General features: G+C 36.4%; 1 protein-coding gene across 3 annotated transcripts in view; it reads left to right on the top strand.

The window, feature by feature from the left end:
- DNAI3 (dynein axonemal intermediate chain 3) overlaps positions 1-19762 on the top strand; it is a 63174-nt gene that overhangs the window by 21354 nt on the left and 22058 nt on the right. For 2 of the 3 annotated variants that reach the window (XM_008690652.2, XM_040627086.1), the window contains exons 10-17: positions 429-553; positions 2438-2527; positions 4553-4639; positions 5691-5819; positions 9414-9487; positions 14316-14460; positions 16627-16714; positions 18010-18021. In XM_008690652.2, the coding sequence (XP_008688874.1) occupies positions 429-553; positions 2438-2527; positions 4553-4639; positions 5691-5819; positions 9414-9487; positions 14316-14460; positions 16627-16714; positions 18010-18021 (750 nt within the window). The remainder of the gene's footprint in view (positions 1-428; positions 554-2437; positions 2528-4552; positions 4640-5690; positions 5820-9413; positions 9488-14315; positions 14461-16626; positions 16715-18009; positions 18022-19762) is intronic. The other variant, XM_008690655.2, reaches the window with a different exon arrangement.

The following is a 19762-nucleotide window of genomic DNA, read 5'->3' as shown; positions in this document are numbered from 1 at the left end:
ACAGTGAGAGAGGGAACACAAGCAGAGAGAGTGGAAGAGGGAGAAGAAGGCTCCCAGCAGAGCAGGGAGTCCGATGCGGGGCTAGATCCCAGGACCCTGGGATCATGACCTGAGCCGAAGGCAGACACTTAATGACTGAGCCACTCAGGCTCCCCTGTACTAAATCTTTGAAGTCCGCTCTTTATTTTATATTAACAGTACATCTCAGTCTGGACAGACCACTTTTCAAGTGCTAAATAAGCAACATGTGGCTACTGGCTACCGTATTACACAGTAGAACTCTAGAACTCTTGGTCTTTTATTGAATACATTTATTCAAGTTTCGTCAAAATGGAAATGAATAGTGACTATGTTGAGAAGCAAAACCTAAAAACATTTCTCTATGTATAGTTGCTGCAGATTTTAACCTCTAATTGTGTTTCAATCAGGCCTAATAGCTGTGTCCGTGGCCGTACGACTCTCCCTTGAAGAGAGAGTCCACTTTTCTGGTAAATTATTGCTGCAACCATCACTGATTCTTTTCTGGAGTTTCTCTGATCCCATACATCCTCAGGTAATTAAGGAGAGTTGTCCACGTAGTCTAAATACTATGTTCACATTTATCTTTAGCAGTTTTAATCGCAAACTACTTTATAACCACTTAACATAGTAAGTGCTTATAAAGGTAGGCTTTAGTCGACTCAGAATTTGTCATCGATTTGAGCAAAACTGAAGTTTACACTTAGTTTATTAAAAAGATTTGTTGAACAAACACGTTATTTTCAAAAATGATTTTAAGAGCACTGTTTAACCAATTTCAAAAAGCAAACTCTTGGGGGGGGTATTTAAATACTATTTGTTCAAATGCAAATGGATTTTAATTCACATGAATTTCCTCAGTTCTGAGGATCACCAGTAGGCGACAGTAATGCGTACAGATGCCTGTGTGGGAAACAATAGGGAGGGGTGGGGACTTTGGCCCTGGAGAGTGGACTGTCCATCTGTGGAGAAACTACTCTTCAGCTCTCTTGTTGCCAGGTGGTCTTACTTGGTTTAAAGAATCCAGATCTGAATTTTTTAGTGAAACCTCCCAATTTTTAAATAGTTCAACTAAAACCAAACCAAACACACAATTCAAATAAAACAAGGCTGAGTTTGCCCCACAGGGTTCTATTTCTATCACTTGCTCAAAAGGAGTTTTGCTTAGGGGAAGGGTGCTTTACAGTGTTAGATTAAGTTTTTTTTAATGTACTTAAATATAATATTTTGTTTCTATAAAGTATTGTATAACTAAGGCTTTCCCTAATTAAAACCTTACCCTTCCCTTCGACCTTCTTCCCTAATTCATCTGAATTGAGTCAGTTTTACTATAATATATTCTAGTACTTTAATTACTATAGACCTAGAAATTAAAATGACAGATCTCTAGTTCTTTCTTGTCAGCCTAATTACCACAAAAAATGGTAAGTAGGGGTTTTCTAATATTTTTCTAGTGGACTAGGATTACTCTCCAGTCAACATCATGGAAGTGTGGCTGAACTTTCACACAAATTAGGAAGAGGAAAAAAGGACCCTCTCCTCTATTTTGAAGAATAGCTTTAAAAACACAAGCAAATAATTTCTTAAGGAAATAATATAAATGATTTCTTTTGTCTTTGTTCTACCAAAACTATAGGAGAATATTTTTTTAATTTATTTTAAAAGTAGAAGTTTCTCTAGAAGCCACAGAGTATCAAATAAACAAAGATGATTCACTCCAATACTAGTCTGAAACTCTAGCTCAGTGGTGGCAAACCAATGGCCTCTGGGGCCCATATTTTTGATGGTAATGTTTAAGGAAGAACAGTAACCATGCATGTAGTTTGCTTGGTGCTAACACATTAGAACAGGTGCCAAATATGATTAATATACCCATTCCTTCACACTGGTATATTCTTTGCAGAGCTTCCTTCTTACCCTCCAGTACTTGAGTTTGTTCACTTTCTGGGTCCTGTATTATTTTAAAATTTGAGATATTATCACTGGCAATACCTCTATCTTTTCTCATTCAACACATTTTCTTTTTGAGTGCCTACTCTCTGCCGAGCTAGCTAGACAGCAGGGAACAAAACAGACAAGTATCTTGTCCTCACAGAATGTACCTTCACACTTCTCAGAAACACTAAACATAATCTTTTTGTTTATAAAAAATTATAACATCTCCCAGCAATGACCCATGGAGGGTGGAGGAAGGGGAAATCTGGGCCCCTTGAGAACGTACCTCTCTCATCCACATAGCCAATGTTCACCAAATTCAATGTTCACTCCATCCACAGGTGGTATTCTGGGAATGGACTCTATGTCCAAGTTTCTTATAGACAGCTGTAAAATTCAACTTTTAACTGTCTTAATATTATTTTCTCCCTATGATCTTAATAGGTTTTCTCATTCTCTCTTGAATTTGGGGGGTTTACTTTAGTTAATGCTGGAGAGCCCAGATGACATCTTTTGCTTCAAGTTCTGTCCAAGTGATCCTAATATTATTGCTGGAGGCTGCATAAATGGACAGGTAATTATGGATTTTTTTCCAGCATTTATTAATTTAGACAACATTCTGTAATATATTTTGATTGGTAGTTTTTCTTAAACTTAAGGATTCAATTTGACAGAAGGAAAGTATGCCAATTGTGTGCCAAGAACTGGGGTGTACAGATGTGTTAGACATCAGGACTCGAGGTGTCCACAGGGTAATCTAGTATTAACGTGAACAAAACTGAGTCAAATCTGTTTGTATTCATGGACTAGAGCTGCGAATTGCACAAGATTCCACAGAAGAACAAAAAACACAAGCATTAATACCTCTTGGTCCAGAGTCCTCTTCTGACGTTTCTCTAGGGGTAGTCGATAGGGGATGATCCAGAACTTGAACAGAAATTCACTGGGAAAAGGTACATGTATTACTGAATTTATATACATATAATTTGATACCATATTTGTTTTCTTCTTTTCTTTTTTAAGTTATCTAATTTATATGAAATTTAGATCCTGTCCTCCAATAGCGTGTTTTTCTAATAAAGTGAAACAAAAATCTTAAAGCTGTTTTATCATCAGAATTTAAATTCACTGTGACCCAGTGAGTTTGACCATTAACAGTAAATGGTCTTTTTATGTGTGGCTAGGAAAACTTCCTTGTGATTGAAAATTTAAGTGTCTACATTGGAGATGCCTGGGTGGCTCAGTCAGTTGAGCGTCTGACTCATGGTTTCAGCTCAGGTCATGATCTCAGGGTAGTGGGACTGAGCCCCACGTCGTGCTCCACGCTCAGCCGGGAATCTGATTGAGATCCTCTCCCTCTCCCCCTTGCTCCTCCCCTACACACACTTTCTCTCTTAAATAAATAAATGCATACATCTTTAAAAAAAAATAAATGTCTACAGCATCCGCGACCATCTATCCAGAACCAAAACAACCAGAAAAACAATTTTCCCCCTCAGTTTTGTTCAACAATAACTGGTGGTCATGATAATGACCCAGAGCTTATCCTCCAAGCCCAGCAAATACTGAATGCTTTCTGTTACTCATTATGAAGGTGATACAACTTTAAGAATATTTTAGAAAAGAGGTGCCTGGCTGGTTCAGTCAAAGAGCAAGCGACTCTTGATCTCAGGATTGTGAGCTCAAGTCCCAGGCTGGGTTGTAGAGATTACGTAAATAAATAATTAAATAAATAAATAAAAGCTTTTTAAAAAAGAATATTTTAGAAAAGCAAATGATGAACATAAAATCACTCACAATTCTGTAATCCTGACATTTTGTTAACATTTCTGTGTGTTGAAATGACTTCTAATCATTGAAAATTAATCTAATTTAGTGTTGCATATTCTAGTTTATTCTCATTTTCCCAAAAATGACCATTCATGTATAGGCAAACTTGGAGTTGGCTAGAATATTCAATTAAGTAAAAATCACCATTTTCTAGACTTTTTGGACAACTGTTTGTACTACTTCTGGAGGCAAGGCAAAAAAGCTCTCCCCACAGTCACAGCACATTCCCAAAGACAGAGGAAGAACTCTTCCCAAAGCAGAGGAAATTGCATACTGTTTATCCTGGAGTTAAAAAAAAAAAAAAAAAAAAAAAGACTAGTCTTTATTAACATAAGCACAAAAATCAAAGTGCTGGGGCACCTGGGTGGCGCAGTTGTTGGGCGTCTGCCTTCGGCTCAGGGCGTGATCCTGGCATTCTGGGATCGAGCCCCACATCAGGCTCCTCCGCTGGGAGCCTGCTTCTTCCTCTCCCACTCCCCCTGCTGGTGTTCCCCCTCTCACTGGCTCCCTCTCTCTGTCAAATAAATAAATAAAATCTTTAAAAAAAAAAATCAAAGTGCTAAAAATACTTTTATAGAGAAGAAAACATTCTTTGTCATGTTAGCTCTAAACATTGCTGACTTGCTATTAGTAGGCTAAATGTGATTATCCTTCAAGGTGATTGATTCATCAGAGTGCATGCCAATACCAATAGGTTTTAAAAAAATCTTTAAGACCCCATGAGCTATTTCCTGAAAATATGTTGTAATAACCTTTATTTCTGTTTTAGATTGTCATGTGGGATATCACTGCGCACGCAGATCGCATAGAAAACATCAAGGCAGGCGGCAGTAGAAGTAAAAAAGTCACGCTCAAGGTTAGCTTTTTATAACTTTTCACTTGCAAGTTTCTTCAGTTCAGGGGTTTATCAAAAAGGACATAACGGAACTGCCAAGCTACACAAAGACTCAAGGGGTGGGGGGAGTATTATTTCCCACACCTTCACATCCGTTTGTGGACATGTTCTGAATTGCTTTTATGTAGGCCCTTGATTTTAAAAAAATCAATAAAACAAGTCGCAGGACCTACCTGAAGATGTTATTTTTGTTGTTGTTTTTAAATAAAATAAAGGGCCCGAGTGACTTGCCTAAGGTGATGTCATGGAAAGAGCATGGGATAGAAGGGTCATGTATGTAGGCCCTGGACTGTAGTCCTGTGAGTTTGGACATGCCTTCTCACCTCAGCAAGCATCAGTTTTTTCATGTGTAGAATGAAGGGGTTACAATCCTTTCTGATAATCGTATACTATGATTTTGTGAAGCTGTGGACGCTGCCAAGAGGGTTGAGGAAAGGTTCCTCAGCTCCTGACACAGTACTCACCCACCATATTGCACACCTCAATCCCCAGTTCTTCAACCTGAACACCAATGGGCCTTCACCAAGACACAGTGAGCATGCAGGAAACACTCCTTTAAAAATGGAATCTCATTGGGGCGCCTGGGTGGCTCAGTCGTTAAGCGTCTGCCTTCGGCTCAGGGCATGATCCCAGAGTCCTGGGATCAAGCCCCACATCAGGCTCCTCTGCTGGGAGCCTGCTTCTTCCTCTCCCACTCCCCCTGCCTGTGTTCTCTCTCTTGCTAGCTGTCTCTCTAAAAAAAAAAGAAAAAAAAAATGGAATCTCATTGATTCTTTAGGAAGTGGATCAATCATTCTTGTTAAGTTTAGAGATGAAAACTTAGACTACATTGAAGGGAAAGTACATAATCTTATTACCTAAATACATGATACATTTATACACAGTTTCAATGTTTTTCTTTGAACTAGTATTTCTCCAAGTTATTAATTCTAACTGGAATAATGAGTAAAGTATGAATTCACGCAATAGCTCTCTGAAATTATCACATAACTTTCTTTTGACATTTTTCCAGCCTATGTTTCTCCTTGAACCAGACAGTAATAAAGAAGCAACGTACATCAGACATTGTGCAGTTTCCTCAATAGAAAATGGTCATAAGAAAGTAATTACAGATATACATTGGCTGTCTGACACATTTGAGGTGAGTCTTAATGGTTTCATAATTTTCTCCTGCTGGATTGTACATTTTGGAAGATTTTATTGAAAGAGCATGTTTCAAGTCAACAATTCATTTACATTTAAATCATAAAATAACCAGGAACCAGGGCATCAAACAGTTGTGTCAGTGTTGCCTGGCCAATATCTGACTTGGGGATGAGAATAAGGCCAATGTTTCAACTTCAATGGCTTATAAACCACTAAAAAAAGGTAGGTGGTGTTAACAATGATATAATACAATAGTGAAGAAGATAGTAGTTTGATATGTAAAAATAGAGTGCAAATATTTTACACCCTCCGCCTTTGTGGATTTAAAATTTATGATTTCAGCTAGTTGAAGCAAGCAACTCTGAAGATCTGTGACATATAGTAATGTGTTATTTTGTCAAGGCAATTTTGAGTTGAATGCGCCGTGAGGCTGGTAGGTGAAAACTAGTCATGCAGTGGATGAGTCCAGCTGAGTGCTTAGCATCTGCAATGCAGTTTGGCTTTGTAGTTCTGTACCTGACTCACTAAGTCTGGTGTTAGTGAATTTGGAAACTGGAAAGCTCCCCAAATGTTTACCTCAAGGACACTAAGGGTCGACTGTGTACCTTGAGAATATCAAAGAATATTATGAAAAAGTAAAGTTATAAAAGGTATTTCAACATATTCGAATGGGTTATGCAAAGCAACAATACTTTTAAAAGTTATAATGGACCAAAACAAATAGCCCAGACAGTTTCTGTTACCTCTAAGTTTAATATAGGGTAACTCTCTGCTCCAACTTCATCCCAGCTCACACCATACACACAAATTAATTCAGATGATTATATATTTGAATAAAAATAACAAATCACAGGAAAAATATAATAAAACCCAAAATAGAATACCATTGAATGTTATATTTCTGGATTGGAGATAGTTTCTAAGCTAATTAATGTTGAAAGAAATTCAAAACATCCACATGTAAATTTCTAAATTAACAAAGAGCAAACAACAAAATGGAGGAAAATATTGGTCTAAAATATGGTAAATACAAGATTTCCAGTAAATAAAACATATACTGAAAAACAATTAGTAGATAAACATGAAAATCATTCAGGCTTTCTAATATCAAAGACATTAATAATAAAGCAACAATAATATACTATTTTGGATCATTTAATTTTTAAATAAAAATTTAATAAATAATAATACCCTGTGTTAGAAAGGATGCAGTGGTGAAACCAGTAAATTCTAACACTGCTGGTTCCAACATACAACTTTTGGAATACAATTAGTTCTTAAATCATCCAAATTTTCAACTTTTTGAACAGTAATTCAAATTTTGGGAATTCATATTAAGAAATAATCTAGTTTGTGCCTCAAGATACAACATTACAAGCACATCTTAACAAATTATGTCAAAATGTATTCATGAAAAAATACTGGAAAAAATATAGGTAGAATTATATTTCATATTAAAACCTCCTATTTTCTGGGCAGAAGACATGAACAGACACTTCTCCAAAGATGACATACGAATGGCTAAGAGACACATGAAAAGATGCTCAACATCACTAGCCATCAGGGAACCACAATGAGATACCACCTTAAACCAGTTAGAATGGCAACAAGACAGGAAACAACAAATGTTGGAGAGGATGTGGAGAAAGGGGAACCCTCTTACACTGTTGGTGGGAACGCAAGCTGGTACGGCCACTCTGGAAAATAGTATGGATGTTCCTCAAGATGTTAAAAATAGAGCTACCCTACAACCTAGCAATTGCACTACTAGGTATTTACCGCAAGGATACAGATGTATTGAAAAGAAGGGGCACATGCACCCCATGTTCATAGTAGCAATGTCTACAATAGCCAAACTGTGGAAGGAGCTGAGATGTCCTTCAGCAGATGAATGGATAAAGAAGATGTGGTTCATATATACAATGGAATATTATCATATGTGGAACATAAGGAATAACAAGGAGGACCACAGGGGAAGGGAGGGAAAACTGAATGGAAGGAATCAGAGAGGGAGACAAACCATGAAAGACTCTGGACTCTGGGAAACAAACTGAGGGTTTTGGAAAGTGATGGGGGTGGGGAGAGTTGGGGTAACCAGGTGATGGGTATTAAGGAAGGCAAGTGTTGTGATGAGCACTGGGTGTTATACACAACTGATGAATCGTTGAACACTAAGTCAAAAACTAATGATGTACTATATGTTGGCTAACTGAACATAATAAAAAAACTTTTTTTTTGGTACTGAAAAAAAACACTTGATTTTTGTACTCTATACTTTTCTTTTTTCCCTTGGATTCACTTTATGTCTGATAAAAAAAAATCCTTAATGATTTGTTATAAAAAAAAGAAAAGAAAAGAAAACCTCCTATTTTCCAGATGTCTATTAATATTATTATGTTGTTGTTGTTGTTTAAATCATTAAAACATAAAAGCCCAGAGCAAGCTCACTTCTGGGGTCTTGCACTTCATACAGCAGGGAAGGCTCAGTAGAGAGGCAACTCGGACTGTGGATTGCTTATCAGTTGAGTAGAAGTTCACAGCATTTGGGAACCAGAGAGCGTTCAGGCTGGTGTGGCTTTGGCCAGATTTCCAGAGTCTTAGCTCCTGGGACACCTACCAGCTTTAGCATGCAGCACCTATCGCCCTCCTCCCACCTGCTACTTTTCACTGTTTATTTGCTGCTGGAGCCCCTACCTTTGATTACTATCTTGCTCACCAGTCCTACCAGGAAGGTAGGGAATTGGGGTAGGGAATTGATTCAAGAGTGGTACCTTCATAGATTGCCACAAAACCTTTCTCCTTCTTTCAAAGCTAGCTAGTTGGGGGGCGCCTGGGTGGCTCAGTCGGTTAAGCGTCTGCCTTCGGCTCAGGTCATGATCCTGGGGTCCTGGGATCAAGCCCTGCATCGGGCTTCCTGCTCTGCTGGGAGCCTGCTTCTTCCTCTCCCACTCCCCCTGCTTGTGTTCCCTCTCTCACTGGCTGTCTCTTTCTGTCAAATAAATAAATAAAATCTAAAAAAAAAAAAAAAAGCTACCTATTTGGAATTTGGGACTTCTAGGACCCTCAGGAGCCATTAATCCTCCTTGGACTCTTGCCTGTGCTGGGTGACTGTTGGTAATCAAAGTAACACTAAAGGTCTTCTTTACTGACCTTATCTGCTTAACAATCTCATAAAGACTCCTATGTTCTGTTCCACCATTAATAGTAAAATACAAAAGAGCCTACACTTTTAATTATAATGGATAATGAAATTGTGATACACCATCTATATATTATAAAACTGTTAAAAATTTGACTTATGAGTACACAGGTTAGTATTCAAATTACATCCACTGAAAAATCTAAGGATAGAAATTTTTATGCATGCTAGCTAAAACTATGCAAAAATGTTTTTATGAAAAAAGACTGGAAAAACATATGGCAGAATTACATTTTATTTTAAAACTTATCCTCCAAATTTCTGTGATATTGTTATATTCTTTTAATAAAAATTAAAACAAAGAAGAAAATATTAAAAGAGTAAAACACTGTGAGAAAAGTCATTACTCCAGGTACACAGAACTTAACTTTTTGTGTTTTTAAAAAACAGATCAACAGACAGGGTGCTGTCTTTGAGAATCGAAATGGAATATGCTGTCAACTTGTCACATGTTCAGCTGATTGGTATGTCTTTGTTATAGTTCTTGGGTCAATTTCAAAGTTGGAGGGGGTGGGGAGGAAAATTTTCCTCACCCTTCTACCAAGCAATACTCTGGACACCAGCTGGGCATCTCACAGCTCAATTCTGACACTATCCACCAGGATTCACAGGTAAGGTTCAGTGCTACACGACTGCTCTCTCGAACACCTCCCCCCACCACAACCCACTCCCCTGCCGGCCACGTCAGACGCCAGTCACAAACCCAAGTCAGTACCTGTAGTTCGGACTGACTGGCTGTAGATTGGAGGTTCCCAAGAGTCCCTCCTCAGGTTGGATTAATTTGCTAGAGGGGCTCACAGAACTCAGAGGAACATTTTACTTACTAGGTTACTGGCTTATTATAAAAGGATGTAACTCAGGAGGAGCCAGATGGAAGAGATGCAGAGGGCAAGGCACGGGGAAAGGGTGAGGAGCTTCCATGCCCTCTCTTGGTGCTCACTCTCCCGGAACTTCCACGTGTTCACCAACCAGGAAGCTCTCTGAACCTTGTCCTCCTAGGGATTTAGGGGGCTTCATTACTCAGGTATGATTGATTAAATCTTTGGTCATTGGTGACTGAACTTAATCTCCAGCACCTGTCCCCTCCCTGGAGGTCAGGGTAGAACTGAAAATTCCAACTCTCTAATTGCAGGGTTGGCTCCATTGGTCACCCATCCTTAGGTGCTTTCCAATATCGCCTCATTAACATAACAAAAGGCATCTTTCCCACACTCTACATCTAGGAAATTCCAAGGGTTTTAGAAGCTCTCTGCTAGAATCCTGGAGGAAAAACCGATTTATATATCTTATAATTCACAATATCACAGTTTTATTTTAAACACTACCTAAAATGTTTTCATACAATATATTATTTTTTCTTAGATACTTCTAAAATTATCTTCTGTTCCTTAAATAATCTTTTTGTAACAATTAAACATTAACAACAGGGCAGAATATTATAGATTGTTGCTGATTGAAAAAATATTTTTATAGATACAAATATGTTGTAAAAAGAATACATATATGTATACATACCCACCCCCACACAACTATATCCTATACTATAGGTAGTAAGTAATAAAGTTGCTGAATCAAAGAAAGAGCTGACTCAGGCCTCAGAAATAACCCCAGGGATTTGGGTAGCAGGAATGAATGGCCAGCCCCTTCCACCTGAATGAATCAGTTCCAACCTGACTTCTGTTACATTACAAAGTCACCCCTTTGGCCAAGGAGGGAATGGCAGGGCACCTTAAGTGACAGTTCCAACCTGACTACATGGAATGGGGAAGGGGCAGTTCCCCCAAAAAACAAAATAATTAGAATGCTCTTGCTAACAAATAAAAGAGCACAAGGGTAGGGGGATTATTGCCCAAAAGGGCCACCAGTAGGGTTATCTGGAATATTATACAACAATTAAAATTGTAATGATTCATGGAGCAATGTTTATGGTATGATGTTGATGATAAACAACACAATGCAAAGCTATACTCTTCTTTAGTAGCCTTGGAAAACATTTAGAAACACTGAATAGACTTAAAATATTACATGTTTTTTTTTTATTTAAGACACAGGTCCTTGATTGTTGGTTATAATGATGGTCCTTGAATTTAGAAATATTCTAGAATATTCTGGAAACAATTCCTTCAAAAGTTGTTAAAGTTAAAAAAAAAAGCTTATGCATTTAGAAAAGCTAATTTTTAGTTATTTGGAAAACTTACCAGTGCTAATCTTTATACCTCAGCCATGCCAAGGTTCTTATAATATAGAATAAGATAAAATAATGATCCATTAATAAAGAATATGTGACTGAACAATGGAATATTACTCAGCCATAAAGAAGAATGAAATCTTGCTGTTTACATCAACATGGACGGATCTAGAAGGTATAATGCTAAGTGAAATAAGTCAGACAAAGACAAATACCATATGATTTCACTCATGTGGAATTTCAGAAATAAAAAAAACAACAACAAAAAAGAGACAAACAAAAAAACACTGAACTATAGAGAACAAACCGGTGGGAGGTGGATGGGGGGATGAATGAATTAGGTGAAGAGGATTAGGAGTGCATGATGAGTACTGAGTAATGTAGAGAATTGTTGAATCACTATATCATATACCTGAAACTAATATAACATTGTATGCTAATTATACTGGAATTAATAAATAAATAAATTTTTAATTAATTTTTAATTTTTAAAATCCCCAAAAAAGAACATGGGATTAATTTATGCAGAAAGTTCAACTGAAGTTTTCTGTATTTAGCAAAATCATTTTATGAATAATGCAAATTAATGCTTATAAATGAGATTCAAGAAGATCTTTCTAATTTGGAAAAACGGTTTTAAACCAACTGTAATTACAGATCTTTTTGTGTCATTTGTGGTGTTTTCCCAAAGATTTATGTTTTGATAACATAATAATGATTAATACTTTCAATAATTCATTACTAAAATGAATAAGTGATAGATACTAAGTCACATAAATGAACAAAAGTTTTGTTAGTCTTATTTGAGCTACTATACGTTTATCTAAATACTTTAACTTACACATCTAAATTCTTTAATAATATCTTAAGTTTATTAATCAGGTTACTCATAACCTCAGTGATAGAAATAATGGAGCTAATATGGCATATTCTTTGCCATCCTCATCATATGTTTTCACATAATTAATACAAAGTCACTTTTATACTAAAATACTTGACAAGTATGATTATAAATGTATTACCAAGTTTAATACACTCAAAATTATACTCTGTATATATGTGTGGAGCTTTATAAAGAATTTTCATACACATTATCTCATTTGATTTTTATAATCAACCTGTAAGGAAAGAGAAATAAGCGGAGAAATAACCTTTATTGGATGTTTACTATGTACAAAGCACATTAAATCCAACATTGCTTATGTATGTATTGTTTTCCCTATAAATATACTATATTTATATTATATATATAGTATATTCAGATTATATATTGTCTTTGCATTATATATTTATACATTTATAACATATATTATATATAGTTATATATCATGTCTCTGTATATGACACCAAAAACACAAGCAATAAAAGAAAAAAGATAAGTTGAAATTCATCAAAATTATTGTGTTTCAAAAGGCACTATCAAAAAATTGAAAAGATAGCCCACAAAATGGGAGAAAATATTTGCAAATCCCTTATTGGATTAGAAATTTCTATGCAGAATATATAAAACTCTTACAGCTCAACAATAAAAGGACAACCCAATGTAAAAAGGAGCAGAGACTATCAGTAGACCTTTTCCCCAAAAAAATATAAAATTGGCCAATAAGCATGTGAAAAGATGTTCAACATTCGCTATGAGGGAAATGCAAATCAAAACCACGAGACCTAACAGCCAAAGCAACCATCTTGACAAAGAAGAACAAAGTTGGAGGACTCATACTTCCTGATCTCTAAACTTTCTACAAAGTTACAACTAGAGACAGATGAACTGACACTGGCCTGAGGATAGACATAGAAATCATAGAGTTCAGCAATAAACCCATATGTCTATGGATGACTGATTTTCAACAAGGGTATGAAGGCAATTTAATGAAGAAAGACTAGTCTTTTCAACAAATGGTGCTGGGACATCTGGATATCTGCAAGGAAAAGAATAAAGTTGGACCCTTAACTCACACTGTATACAAAAATTAATTGAAATTGGAACAAAGACCTAAATGTAAGATCTAAAACTATGCAACTTTTAGAAGAAAACATAAGCAAATAAAAGCATAAATGTTCATGACCTGGGATTAGATAGTGATTTCCTACATGTTGCATCCAAAGTACAAGCAAATGCAACCTAAATCCATTTTGATGAGACACCACTTCCCCCACTAGGATAGCTATAATAAAAAAAGACAAAAAGTAGCAAGTGTTGGCAAGGATGTGGAGAAACTGGAATCCTTATACATTGCTGATGGGGATATAAAAATGACAGTTGCTTTGGAAAACAATCTAGCAGTTTTTCAAAAGATCAAAAACAGAAATTACCATATAACTCAGCAATTACACTCCCCAATGTATACCCAAGAGAAATGAAACTATGCATCCACACAAAACATACACAAATGTTCACAGCAGCATAATCCATAATAGTCCATCAACTGATAAATGGATAAACTGTGACATATTCCACACAATGGAATATTATTTGGCAATACAAAGAAATGATATACTACCACATGGATGAACTCTGAAAATATGCTAAATGAAAGAAGCCAGTCACCAAAAGCCACATACTGTCTGATTCTATTTATATGAAAATTCCAGAATAGACAAATCTATACAGACAGGAAATAGACTGGTATCGTCTAGGGCTGATGGGAACGGACTGGGGGACAATGAGGAGTGACCACCAATCTATACAAGGTTTCTTGTTGGGGTGATAAAAATCTTCTAAAATTGATTGTGGTGATGGTGGCACAAGTCTGTTGACTATAGTAAAAGCCATTGAATTGTATACTTTCAGTGGGTGAATTTTGTGCTATCTGAGTTAGATCTTAATAAAGTTGTTATGTTAAAAAAAGATGGTATCAATCTCTAAACTCAGTTCTCATATATGATATTAGTGTCAATACAAGCAAAGTCATCAAATAACCCTATAAACTGTATAGTTCTCTAAAATATAAGATGTAAAACAGTTCCATGTCATAGAAATCTTAGTTTCAGAGATATTAAAACACAGCCATGATCACATTGCTAATGTGTAGCAGCAGAAAGTATGATAGTTCTAAGGCTACACCTCTTACTTGTACTAAATAAAATGTGAATTTTTTTTAAAGCACAATATGTTTTTGGGATATCAGACCACAGAAAGCTTTAATCCCTCAACCAATAGAGAAAAAGAAAGAAGAGCACATTGAAATTCCTTTTGATGTACCATCTACTTTTTTGCATCTTGATCTTTCCTGGAAACCTCTCACTAAGGTAAGTAACATGCAATTTAGTCCATTCTATTTGCTTGCATACACTCTGTAATACATATGCATATACATACAAAATATACACACAGCAGTAGAGCAGTTCAAATTAACTTAGGACTTTATAATTCATGTATTCATTTAACCAATAAATTCTTTAATTGAGAATTATTATGAAGCCTGCCTAGGTCAAGCCAGCAATCACAATTTTTGGGAACTCAAGTTTGATATTTGTTCATGTATAAGTAAGCCACAACTTACTGATGGTTTGTATAAAAATTATTCATTTGCATAAGCAGTTGCTTGTAAATTAATAGGCTCTCAGGTTAGCCTGGAAAGCTAATTTTAATCACTAATATAGGCAAAATTCTGTATATTTTAATACCTATAACCAAACAAAACTGAAAGTAAACGAAAGAAAAATTATTTGTACTTTTCTTGAAAGGCAGAGCTTTGAAGAAAAGCAATTTTAATTTAAGAAAGATATGGCTGTGGATGGAATATGTGTGGAAAGTATGAATGGGCTTCTGACATTGATGACTCTCTTTTCTTTAGAAAGTCTAGTTCCAATTCCAAACTTAATATTTATTCCCTTATTTTACAAGTATCACTAGAATTACATTATTATGCATTTGCTTCAAATGGAAGAGAGAACACAGAGGGGTGAGAATATTCTGGAAGGAGCTGGGATTAGAAATTAGAAAGAGAAGATTAGGAATTTTCTGGAGTAGGATTTACAGAGCTGTAAATTGTTTAAAAAGAAATGAACAAACAGAAACTTACCTGGGAATAATTGTCAGCATGTGGAAAAATATCCTGATGGAGAAATGTGGGACAGAAGCTGTGAGGGAAAAATATAAAGTGTGACAGCTTCCCATTTTGATGCAGATCCAGGGCCACTTCTGGAACTCAGGGGCACGTGTGTCCCCAAGGGGACTCAGCAGTGCCTGGCAGATGAAAAGACCCTGCACAACTTTCTGGAGCTTCATTTAAGTGAAAGATGTAGAAACCAGAAAAATAAACCATTATTTTATATTAAAACCAAAAAGTATGTATTATGAAATAGAATACACAATATTTTCAGAAATTATCAAAAACTAGGGATGTACTGTACGGTGACTAACATAATATAATAAAAAATATTATTAAAAAATAGAAATAAAAATGGAAAACAAAGATGATTCTAGGTTTTTGATCAAGTAATAATAATTAGTAAGTTGTAAAAAAAAAAAAAAACACCACACATCTGGAATGTACCACACCAAGAGTGAACCCTAACACCAAGAGTGAACTCTAACTTAAACTATGGACTCTGGATGATAATGATGCTTTGTTGTAAGTTCACTGATTAAAACAAATGGACCATGCTGGGGGGATGTTGACTGTGGGGGAGGTTGTGTGTGAGTGTGGGGGGGGGGGGCGGTTATATGAACTCTGTACTTTCTGCTCCCCTCTGCTATGAACCTAAAACTGCTCTGAAAAATAAAGTCTATTAAAAAATGAAAAAAAGTATCCATAAGGAAATTCCATCATAGCTGTATTTGTATTAAGCATGTATTTTTAATTTTTGCTTTTAGATCCCCCCCTTTTTAAGGCTATTGATGTTCCATTTCTTAAGCTTAGTGGTGTATTTCCAGATTTTTTATATTACTATGTTTTTTGTGTGTGTTGAATGCTCATAATAAATATTTTAAAAATCTTAAAAAAAAAAAAGAAATTAAACACATGAGACTGGGATCTGGAAATGAGCCCCTGGACAAGCTCCCTTCAGTCGCAGGGTTTTAGAAACTGTGCTTTAGGGGTGCCTGGGTGGCACAGCAGTTAAGCGTCTGCCTTCGGCTCAGGGCGTGATCCCGGCGTTCTGGGATCGAGCCCCACATCAGGCTCCTCTGTTATGAGCCTGCTTCTTCCTCTCCCACTCCCCCTGCTTGTGTTCCCTCTCTCGCTGGCTGTCTCTCTCTCTGTCAAATAAATAAATAAAATCTTTAAAAAAAATAGAAACTGTGCTTTAGGCACTGTCTGTAGGGAAACACAACTAGGAATCTGAGAGAGAACGGAAAAGGGACAAGGGGAGGGAGGTGGGAAACAGTCATCTGGGAGCAGAAGGAAAAAGCAAGAATAAGTCATCCGAAGGATATATGGAAATAATCTTTCTTATATGTTCTCCCAAAAGATAAGGCTGTCTAAAGGTGAAACAAGTTTAGACCACTGCCCAACCAAGATCAGCCTGAGTGAAGACAATCTCCTTTACAAAGCACAAGGTAACTGTCCTTGCTTATTAAAATGGCATGTCATCGTTTGAGTATTAGTGATTCCTTACGTCCAGGGTGAGTTACATTTTGTAAAAAGAACACAGAAAACCAAACCCTCCATTCTGGAACTTTATAATGGCTATAATAACTATAGGGACAGCTGGGTAGCTCAGTCAGTTAAGCTTCCATCTCTTGATTGGGCTCAGGTCATGATCTCAGGGTTGTGAGATGGAGCCCTGCCTCAGGCTCCACGCTGGATGTGGAATCTGCTCAAGATTCTGTCTCTCCCTCTCCCCCTCTCCCTCACTCCATCTCTCTCTCTCAAAAACCAAAAACAAAAAAACTATAGCCAATACATTAAAACTGCCTATACACACACAAAGATTTGACGACAGAATTCAGCTTAGTTTAGTTTCATAAACATTTTTCGAATATAGTTTTGAGAACTCATTACATTAAAAATTTTATAAAGCTGTCTTAATACATATGTATGTGCTCAAAGAATAATTCTATAGAATGGAACATATCTCAAGTCTAGCAAAGTAAGTTATGAAGTATAAGAAACAAATTACCATTCCCGGTCAGAATATAATAGAAAAGTTAATATTTGCACAGCACCATGATAAAGCAGAGTAGAGGGGTGCCTGGGTGGCGCAGTCCTTAAGCGTCTGCCTTCGGCTCAGGGCGTGATCCCAGCGTTATGGGATCGAGCCCCACATCAGGCTCCTCCGCTGTGAGCCTGCTTCTTCCTCTCCCACTCCCCCTGCTTGTGTTCCCTCTCTCACTGGCTGTCTCTCTCTGTCAAATAAATAAATAAATAAAATCTTAAAAAAAAAAACAGAGTAGAGAAATAACAATTGCCTTTTAAATCTATCTCAACTCAAACCCTACATCTTTGTTGAAGTAATTGAAGGGTACACATATAAATGTCAAAACTATTAAAATAAAGGTGTACATGAATATCCCGCCCCGGGAGAAATGCATAATGAAAATGTAGAAGAATCACTAGAAACTGAAGTACTTTCCAAATGTTTGCCTTGTCAAATGGATTTCCATTTATAAATTGCTGAATGTTTAGTTAAATGATAGAATATCTCAGAAAAAACATAATATATATCTAATACCCTGCTTGGGCAAAACTCACTTTGAAGCTGTGTGTTTCATAGATACAACCCAAGACCTCATGCTAAAAAAAAAAAAAAAAAAAAAGAGAGAGAAAAAGAATCACTAAATGTTTATAGACCTTTCTAAGCAATATTAAAACATTGCATGTTTTTTATGTATTTGGGTCTGCTTCATTCCAGAAGGAATGGAAGGTGAGTTCTCTCCTCCACTTCTTTGTATTCGACTGTCAGCTGCAATGTATTGAATTCCAGCCATGAGTTAAGTACTGTGCTTCCTAATACTGCACATGCTTTCATTCATTTACCAGGTATTTATAAAGTGCTTATTTTATGCTAGGCCCGGGGGTGCAATGGTGTGTAAAACAGATGTTAATGATTGTGACAATCCTCCAAACTGGGAATTTTCATTACCATTTTATGATTAAGGAAACTAAGACTGAGAGAGGTTAATGTAATTTGTAAAGGGTAACTCCTTAGGCGTGCCTGGGTGGTTCGGTTGGTTGAGCGTCTGCCTTTGACTCAGAGTCCTGGGACTGAGCCCCATGTTGGGCTCCCTGCTCATTGGGGAACCTGTTTCTCCCCCCTCCTCCCCCTCTGCCCTCCCCATGCTCGTGCAGTCTCTCTCTCCCTAGCTAATAAATAAATGAAGTCTTAAAAAAAAAAAAAAGAGTAACTCATTAAATGCTCCACTCTTACTTTTTAAATTAATGAAAAAAAGATCATGAGGATCTTATTGTCTTTATCCAGTTGATAGTAAGGGTATCACTGTAGCTTTTAAAAGTGTGGTTTTTTTCCTTATTCACTTTCAAAAAGTTTACTGAGGTATAATTGACATACAGTAAAATGTACTGTTGCTTTCAACACAGGGCTATTACATATACATATACATATAAATGCACATGCACCTATACGTATACATGCCTTTGTAGGGACGTGTGCTTTTATTTGCTTGGGTAAATACTTAAGAATGGGATGATTAAATCATATGGCAGGTGTATGCTTAACTTTTTAAGAAACTGCCAGAGTGTTTTACAAAGTGGTTATACCATCTTACATTCTAACAAACAGTGCAGGAGAGTTCCAGTTTTTCCACATCCTCATGAACAGACAGTATGGCTAGTCTTTTTAACTGAACTATTCTAAAACGGGTATAGCAGTATCTCATTTACATTTACCTAATGACTAAAGATGTTGAGCATATTTGCATGTATTTTTTTGCCACTCATATATATATATCTTCTTTGATGAAGTGTCCGTATCTTTTACCCATTTTTAGTTGTGCTGTTTGTTTTCTTATTGAGTGTTCAGAGCTCTTAACATATTCTGCATACTAGTCCTCTATCAGATATGATTTGCAAATCATATCCCACTCTGTGACTTACACTCTGTTAAAATATTAAGTGCCATTCTCCTAACACTGTCTTCTGAAAGCAGAAGTTTTAATTTTGAGGAAGTCTAGTTTATCAGTTTGTTCTTTTGTGGGTCATGATTTTGGTTTTGAATGTAACCAACGGTTGGGTTCTTTTTTTCCTAGGAGTTTTATAGTTTTATAACGAAGTTTGTGATCTTCATTGAGATGATTTTTTTTCTATGCACAAATTATGGATCAGAGTTCATTTGTGTGTGATGTTCCAGTTGAAAACATTATCCTTTCTCCACTGGATTGCTTTTGCACCTTTGTCAAAAATCACTTGTCCAAATATGTGAGAGTCTATCTCTGAACTCTCTATTTTGTTCTATTGATCTGTGTCTGTCTTTACACCAATACCACACTGTCTTGATTACTGTAACTTTATAATTAGTCTTGAAATTAATGCTCATCCTTCAACTGTTTTCTTTTTCCAAACTCGTTTTTGACCATTCTAGGTTTCTTGCTCTCATGTGCATTTTGGATCTTTTGTCTTGCATAAGCCTGCTCTGACTTGGATTGGTA

This window comes from Ursus maritimus, unplaced genomic scaffold, assembly GCF_017311325.1.
Source record: "Ursus maritimus isolate PB19 unplaced genomic scaffold, ASM1731132v1 scaffold_12, whole genome shotgun sequence".
NCBI classification, from domain to species: Eukaryota; Metazoa; Chordata; class Mammalia; order Carnivora; family Ursidae; genus Ursus; species Ursus maritimus.
The sequence above is the reverse complement of the archived record's forward strand: the minus strand, read 5'-3'. Positions and strand labels throughout refer to the sequence as shown.